The sequence below is a fragment of the Crinia signifera genome, chromosome 3, assembly GCF_055691185.1.
Source record: "Crinia signifera chromosome 3, ASM5569118v1, whole genome shotgun sequence".
Classification (NCBI taxonomy): Eukaryota; Metazoa; Chordata; class Amphibia; order Anura; family Myobatrachidae; genus Crinia; species Crinia signifera.
In genome coordinates, this window is record NC_139219.1 from 293,584,765 (window position 1) to 293,593,875 (window position 9,111).

The 9,111-nt window shown below is 43.3% G+C and overlaps 1 protein-coding gene across 1 annotated transcript in view; it reads right to left on the minus strand.

Moving 5' to 3' along the window:
* Positions 1 to 8,898, minus strand: part of ALKAL2 (ALK and LTK ligand 2) — a 44,448-nt gene extending 35,550 nt beyond the window's left edge. The window contains exons 1-2 of the mRNA XM_083174796.1: positions 8,013 to 8,898; positions 7,440 to 7,744 (exon numbers count right to left, since the gene is read on the minus strand). Coding sequence (XP_083030922.1) covers positions 7,440 to 7,692 — 253 coding nt within the window. The 5' untranslated portion in view covers positions 7,693 to 7,744; positions 8,013 to 8,898. The remainder of the gene's footprint in view (positions 1 to 7,439; positions 7,745 to 8,012) is intronic.
* Between the last annotated feature and the right edge of the window lie 213 nt (positions 8,899 to 9,111).

Sequence of the window (9,111 nt, forward strand, 5' to 3'; positions counted from 1 at the left end):
AGTAAACAGAATATTTTATCAATTGTTTGCCATGTGCCATACTACGTTTTGTCCCTCTGGCGGATTGCTAACATTGAAAAGATTTGTGTTAGCGGAATTCTAAAATCGTATTACTCCGGCCGGAGATCCAGCACATGCCCGGTAAACCTGTGCCGTTATCTTATACTGGGCATGTATCAGCTGATATGATTGCACATGCCCAGCAAACTCTTATCTGTTCATTACATGTGCGAGCGGAAAACATTAGTGCATGTGCGGCACTTCTCCAGAGAACGGCGTACACCGGCATGTACGTAAAGTATCATGTCATCCTGAGATCACATTACTTCTGCTACAAAACTGCAACAAGTTCAATTACATCTAAAGTGAATATTAACGGGACCCTGTTGAGAAATGCCGAAGGGTGGTAGGAACCCCTTTATCTTGACCACTCTGATTATAAAATCATCATTCCAGGGATTGAAGCAATTTATCATGTGCCTGGGGCAAATACAGTGTAATATGCCAGATAGAAAAGGCTTTGATGTTTTCTTTGACTTTCTGTTCCTAATTAGATGTCATTATTATATGTCACAGTTTGGTAAAACAAACTTGATTGAGAGATTTAGATACAGCAAGGGAAATGTACTGTGATGGGAGTTCTATTGAAGATGGGGTGTTGCTATTGACAACCGATCAGATACTATTTTCTAGAAGGTGCTAAATAAATTAGAAGTAGATTCTGATTTGTTGCCCATAGCAACATCCCATGAGTGAGTCTGCACTTACACATAGGGGGTTATTTTGGTTGATTTGCATCCTTGTGAGTCCACCAAACCCTGCCTCACTCGGGAGGAACCAGGCGGGCAGCTGACATTCGGTGATGTCAGCTGGCCGCCGCCCCCCAACCCGCATCATCGGGGCCAAGAGTTCTCATAGGAACGCCAATGAAATGCTGTGTGTTCCCTATATGCAAATGGCCTGGCCCACCCCCCGCCCACTTGGGTGTGTACGCCTGGTGAACACCGTGGCCACACGCAGTGCCGCCGACAGGGGGGTGCTGTGGGTACAGCTGTACTGGGCCCCGGCATCTGGAAGGGCCCGGGCAGCTAATTTTGCTGCCTGCTTCTTCAATGCAGGACGCCGGTGGCCAATTAAAATGCTGCACCGGCTTTTGAGCCAATCAGAGCTTGTGTACCATTAGCCAATCTGAGCGGCTGCCAGTACACAAGCTCTGATTGGCTCACCAGCCGGTGCTGCATTTTAATTGGCCGCCGGCATCCTACATTGAAGAAGCCTGTGCTTCGGGACCTGTGGGAGGAGTCAAGTGGTAAGTGAAAGGAGGGAGGGGGCCCGGGAGGGGCCCAGACTGGAAATCAGTCCCGGGCCCCAAAATTCCTAATGGCAGCCCTGGCAGCACGTACCCGGCATATGTACATGCGCAAAAATAACCCTGCACATGTGCATATGCCCACCATCGAAGCCCCTGCGAATGAACCAGAATAAGGCCCATGGTTTCTTAAACTGCAAGTGCAGATACACTGTACGTTGGGTGACAAGTACTGAATCCTCTAAGAGTTAATATATAATGTTATTTAAAGTACAGAGATTAAATGCAAGAATTGCTTCTATGCATAAAAAGAATATTATAGTATATATACAAAGAAACACATTTCCAGGGTCAAATCTGTAAAACCTAGCACTGTACCTAGAAATAATTACCCTGCAATCAGATTTTGATGTTTCCCAGTATACTGTACACTACAGCACAGATGATCCAAGTTGATATCCCATGCACGCCCTCTAGTGTTTGGTCTGGTGAACTCACACTTGAACAATGACAGAATCTGATTTGTAGATTATTATAAATTGCGTAAACCTATTTAACCCTTTGAGGTCCAACGTCTAGTTATCATCCTTCAAAATTCAATGTAGACCATTTTTGAATAAAAAAATAAATAAATTACAATTCATTTAAACCAGACTGAATTGCAAAAAAAATTGTGGACTGCAAAGTACTGTTGGCAAAAATGGCGGTAGCCCCGTGACCCAATGCAAAGCTGTCCGATGTTGATGCGTCGGGCAGCAATGCATCCTCCATAGAAAACTATCGGGGATGCGTCCGCAAGCCCAGCAGGAGGAATTGCAACAGGTTTCCATGATTCTTGCTGCGGTCCCTCCAACATACATTCGGGGGATGCTTAATATTTGTGGCTAACCCCCGAAAACGTGTGTTTTGGGGAAATGATCTACAAATATGCAATCGTAAATGTGCTTGGCATATACTGTATATATACTAGCAATGCTTCCAAATTTTTAAGCAGAGGTTGTTTATTTGTGGGTCTTTGCTTGTTACTGAACTACAAATCCCAGTATTAAAAGATAACTTGAGGTTCTTAACCCTTTGAGTGCCAAGTACATTTGTCAAAATAGGGGTGATAATTGCCAGGCAAACATTTTTATTCATCACAATGACCCGTAATGTCTACCTTCTACAGGAAATATATATTTTTTTGACACATTTTTTTATTTGAATTTATATAGCAAATGTGAGTGGCGGAAATGATGAACATATTAACACTCAAAGGTTTAAGCTACTACAAGCTACAGCGGGAGGCGTGTGTTTTTACAACAACGGAAGAGCCACAGGTGGCCCAAGTCTGTTGTAAAAGAGCAGTAACACCTATAAATGAATACGCACACTCCTCCTCCGCCTACTTTATAATGGGATTCAGCGGCAGCATGCCATTCATTCCTGTGGGTGCCTGGCAGTGATGCCTACCTATCGCAGTCCAACTATACACAGCAATGTTGTAGCGGGACACATCTGTTGTAGGGATGCCAATCCTGGGGCATTTTTTCAATCCCGGGAATCGGGAATGAAAAATGCACAATCCCGTGATTCCTGGGATCCCAATAAAAGAAAACCGCCCATCCCCCTTACTTTAGTGGAGCGGGGCAGGCGGTAGCGGACAGAGGGGATTGCTATGTGCGGCCAGGAGAGGTCGGGCGCCGTGAGCGTGTTCTGGCGCTGGAGGTGCAGCGCTGTGGCCTGCGCAACGTGACCCATAGGTCATGCTGCGCAGGCCACAGCGCTGCACCTCCAGCTATGAAATCCACTTGCCGTCCGACCTCTCCAAGTTACAGGAACCTGCTCACTGCCCAGTGAGGCCATCCGACAGAGTGAGAGATGTTAGTACATCCCGCTAAGAGGCCAGAATCCACTCGCCACCTGACCTCTCGCGGCCGTACCCCGGGTCGGGAACAGCTGGGCAGCCCGGCAATAGGCTGCACAATCCCGAAATGCCGGGATTGGACTATTCATCTCGCTGAAAAAATATATGACATATCAATTACTTAAAAACTTTCTATATTCTTTCCCACTGGCACAATCTATATATATATTTTTTTTGACATCCTGGCAAGTGGTCCTTACGGAGTTGCTGCAAGTGAGGATTATGATATGATCTGCAAAATTATAATTTACATATCTATAATTAATTCAGTGCAGGGTTTTGGGAAACACACAGATATATTAGTAAGCCCGCTTGAAGCAAAAGCTTCGAAAGCTAGTAAATGTACTGTATTTTCACTTGCTGCCAACAGATGGCAGTGTTTCGGAGACTCACGGACACTAGACATATACACAGAGGATACCCCTTGTTACTGAGACTATGATAGCTGCTTCAGTATAAGTAAGACCATCACATGGATCATATTTATCAGTGGAATATGTGGTCAGATTTGTTTCTAGGAATAATATTACTAAATATTACTAAAGCACAAAATACATAAATGATTTCTCTGGATCTGAAACACAAAATACATAAATAAACAACCAATCAGATGGTTGATTAACATTTTCTAGATTACAGAATGTTTTCTGAAACAAGTTAAAACTTAACACAAAATATTTGGGAACAAGTACTGAATACAATTTACTATTACATGACACAGTATAGGTTGCATTGTAAAGCAGGTCTGTTCTGTAGGTTATATAATGATCAATGCTAACTACTCTGTCATATACAGTATGCTTGCTTCATACCTGGCTGCATAAAAGATATAAGACACACACAAGAGACAATATACAAGCTGAAGCATGTGCTTTCACCATCCTGAAATATACAGCCCCCAGCACCCGCTTACACAACACCAGGGCAATGCCAAACCGACTGCTTCAAACTGCATCAATACCTATGACCTATATGGAATATAATCTATGTTCCACTTTAATGTAGCCTACATAGCTGAGACAGGGTTCCTGTACACATTGAGGGTAGATTTATTAAGCTCGGTGAAGTGATAAATTGTCTGTTTTTTATCACCAGCCAATCAGCTCCTGTCTGTCATTTTTCAAACCACAACTTCACAGGTAGGAGCTGATTGGCCGGTGATAAAAACCAGACACTTTATCACTTCACCAAGCTTAATAAATCTACCCCACAGTTCTGAGACAGGGATCCTGTATACATACAGTTCTAAGACAGGGTTCCTGTATACATACGATTCTGAGACAGGGTTCCTGTATACATACAGTTCTGAGACAGTGTTTCTGTATACATACAGTACTGCGATAGGTTTCCTGTATACATACGGTTCTGAGTCAGAGTTCCTTGTATACATACAGTTCTAAGACAGGGTCCATGTATACATACAGTTCTAAGACAGGGTCCATGTATACATACAGTTCTGAGACAGGGTTACTGTATACATACGGTTCTGAGACAGGGTTCCTCTATATATATACGGTTCTGAGACAGGGTTCCTCTATATATACGGTTCTGAGACAGGGTTCCTGTATACATACAGCTCAGAGACAAGGTTCCTGTATAAATACAGTATTGAGACAGGGTTCCTGTATATATACGGTTCTGAGTCAGAGTTCCTTGTATACATATGGTCCTGAGACAGGGTTCCTCTATATATACGGTTCTGAGTCAGGGTTCATGTATAAATATAGTACTGACACAGGGTTCCTGTATACATACGGTTCTGAGTCAGAGTTCCTTGTATATGTATGGTTCTGAGACAGGGTTCCTGTATACATACAGTACTGAAACAGGGTTCCTGTATACATACGGTTCTGAGTCAGAGTTCCTTGTATACATATGGTTCTGAGACAGGGTTCCTGTATACATACAGTTCTGAGACAGCGTTTCTGTATACATACAGTAATGAGACAGGGTTCCTGTATACATACGGTTCTGAGTCAGAGTTCCTTGTATACGTATGGTTCTGAGACAGGGTTCCTGTATACATACAGTACTGAAACAGGGTTCCTGTATACATACGGTTCTGAGTCAGAGTTCCTTGTATACATATGGTTCTGAGACAGGGTTCCTGTATACATACAGTTCTGAGACAGCGTTCCTGTATACATACAGTAATGAGACAGGGTTCCTGTATACATACGGTTCTGAGTCAGAGTTCCTTGTATACATATGGTTCTGAGACAGGGTTCCTGTATACATACAGTTTTGAGTCAGGGTTCCTGTAGACATACAGTACTGAGTCAGGGTTCCTGTATACATACAGTACTGAGTCAGGGTTCCTGTATACATACAGTTCTGAGACAGCGTTCCTGTATACATACAGTTTGAGACAGCGTTCCTGTATACATACAGTACTGAGTCAGGGTTCCTGTATACATATGGTTCTGAGTCAGAGTTCCTTGTATACATACGGTCCTGAGACAGGGTTCCTGTATACATACAGTTCTGAGTCAGGGTTCCTGTATACATACAGTTCTATGTCAGGGTTCCTATATACATTCAGTTCTGAGTCAGGGTTCCTGTATACAGTACTGAGACAGGGTTCCTGTATACATACAGTTCTGAGTCAGGGTTCCTGTATAAATACAGATCTGAGTCAGGGTTCCTGTATTCATACAGTTCTGAGTCAGGGTTCCTGTATACATACAGTACTGAGACAGGGTTCCTGTATACATACGGTTCTGAGTCAGAGTTCCTTGTATACATATGGTCCTGAGACAGGGTTCCTGTATACATACAGTTCTGAGTCAGGGTTCCTGTATACATACAGTTCTGAGTCAGGGTTCCTGTATACATACAGTTCTGAGTCAGGGTTCCTGTATACATACAGTTCTGAGTCAGGGTTCCTGTATACATACAGTTCTGAGTCAGGGTTCCTGTATACATACAGTTCTGAGTCAGGGTTCCTGTATACTATCCCATTTTACTACGAAACAATCCAAACTCACTATTCCTTTCATAAATGTGATTCTCAAATGATCTAACCTCCGCTGATGGCAGTACAGAGTAATGCACTCCAAGGCTACTCCACAGGATGATTCCCAGTGCACAAATACTAGACAATGCCTTTGTAAGAGTAGTAGTGCGTATTACTAGGTATAATGTGTGTGTGTGTGTGTATACAAACTCCAGCAATAATGGCACTCTGTAGGAATTGTGTCCTGACGAAGGGGGTTACACCCCGAAAGCTTGACCAACATGTAATACAATTTGTCTGTGTTTCACTTTATTTGGTTCTGGAGTGCCATTATTGCTGGAGTTTGTATTGTTTTTTTTCCTCTGGGCACCGGAACCAGTTGTCCTTTTGTGTCAAAGTGCCGGCTGATTTGGAGGTATATATATATATATATATATATATATATATGTGTGTGTGTGTGTGTGTGTGTGTGTGTCAGTCCTCACAGGCAGACACTGGCATATAGTAGTAGCAATGTTACATTTTGCCCTCCGTAGTCCCTACTTCCGAGGTTCACAAATATACTTCCAAATCGGCTGCACTCGGGTCAATAAAAAGCCAAAAACATGCAGACAGTTGCCCACGTTTCAAAAGTTTTTAGTCATCAGCGTATCCTCTACCATGCACACACACAGTTATCTGAGAGGTTCAGTAAATTTACACTATCTATCTATCTATCTATCTATCTATCTATCTATCTATCCTCACAATAAGCTTTTGTTCCCAGTAAGAGAATACTATGAATGCACCTAAGCATTATGGTCTCCCAGCTCCTAACCCTCCCTTTCCCCACATACCTGTGATTGTCTGCTTGCTTCACAATAGTCACTGCATTACCTGCACCATCAAACCTAGAGCCAGCAGTATTGCATGTCTATCAAACTGTAACTGAGCAACATCACAACCCACAACGCTGCCTTACATTGTGTTAATAAGTACTAGCTTAGCTATTAGTTTATTAACCCTTGAAATACAAATTACATTTTGCTATTGGATATTATAGAATAATCAGGATAACATTTCCTCCAGACATTGGCAATGATGTTACTATGTTGAATTTAGTTTCCTTAAACACTTACCAACACTCCTTCTCTGGGTGTTTCAGGGAATAAAGTGAAAACCAGAGCCCTGTATAGGGCACTACCTTAAGCAGGTGACTTGTGGCATTAAAACCAATATACTAACTTCTTAATCTCTGGAAATAAAAATGTCTAAATGATGGCTCTTACCTACTCTCTGTTCCTGGTAAGAACCATACTCAATGTCCCCCTTCTCCTCAGGGTAATAGTCTTGTTTAGAGGTATACTGCACTCCATCCTCCTCTTCCATGTTATACTTCTTAAAGTTTTTTATGATCTTCATGATGAAGCTCAGCAGGTTCTTGTCAGTGAGGTTGCTGGAGTCAGTCCTATCTTTGCAATATCCAGATGAGAGCAATAAAAGCAGGATAGCCAGCATGGCAGAGTACATGACATCCCTCATATTGCATCCAACACCTGAAGTCTATCTCCCCAGGTCCCTGTGTAATTGCTGGCTGCAGGGGAATAAGCACAAAAGTTACATGTATCAGTATGAGAATAAAGTCATTGCTTCTCTACAAGCCAGGATGCACCCTCTTGCCACTTTATCTCCATACCTCACAAACAGCACCCTCCTGCATGTCTCAGGTACAACCAGAGTACACACAGCAATGAGACTCAACAGGCATGGAAACAACATACCCATGCTGCAATACATCCCACCCCAGCAGAAGTGACCTCCTGGAAAGCACCTGCAAAGCAGAACCCTATCAGCAATGTTACCTGGTTTGTAGCTGATCCCTTCTGCTTCTGGCTGCAGGTAATGTGTCAGCCTCCTGGTAGGAAAGTTTGCAGGTACCCAGCAACACTGTCAGGCTGTATGCACAGTGCCAGTCCCCCAGATGACTCTTATATGGAGTTTAGGTTGCCCATGCAGAGCCTGCATCTGATAATATCGAATTGGATGTGGGAGGAAACATTAAAAGTCAACTTGTGAGTGTGGAAGAGTGAGAGGGTTCTCCAGCTGGGCAGCCAGCTCACTCCCTTCTTATGTGCTGCTGCAGCAGACGTAGGTGTCCCTGGTGGCTCATTGCATGCACTAGTCTTCATTAGCAGTCCCCAGGAAAATCCATAGCTGGATTCCCGACCATCACACCTCTCGCAGAGGGAAGTCCAGGCAACCCCAGAGTTATCATCTTACAGCATTACCAGCAGCAGCAACTTTCTAATGATCACAAGAAGAATTATTACTGGAACCCATTACAGGGGGGCATCCTGATTCTCACATCTCCCGAGCCATAATACTAATATCCTCAGTTGTAGCAGAAGCATTAGCTTAGTGCTGCTGTGATTGCTGGATCAGTGAGTGCAATGTAATGCAGCAGCAGCAGGGTGCACATGGAGCTGGCCACATCGCAGGGTGCCAGGGGCACAGAGACTCCCAGTTACCCCCCTGTAGTAATGGAAGGTGGTGGATGAAGAAATCTGATCTGCTTCAACTTTCCTGTTTGCTTTAACCTCTGTGTGTGTGTGTGTTTACCACTCCCAGCAAAGAGTAAATATAACGCTGGATCGCGGTTTGTCAGGAGCTGAATAAAAAAGGAACTGAAAAAAAGAAGAGAAGAAATAAGTGTAAAACTGATAGGGAACTCAGAAGTGATCAATAGAAGTCAGGTACAATGTAATCTGGGAGACACTGGCTGCACTGCAGTTACTGATGATTGCACTCTGACGACACGCAGTGGTGACCATCGGAATTGCAAGCACAGCCACAATTTCATGCAATTATTTCAAAACGTGTGTAAAAATATACAATAAAGTGTCAGACTGCGACTGGGGTTCCAATAGGGATAATAGAAATAAAGGGATGGCTTAACTTGCT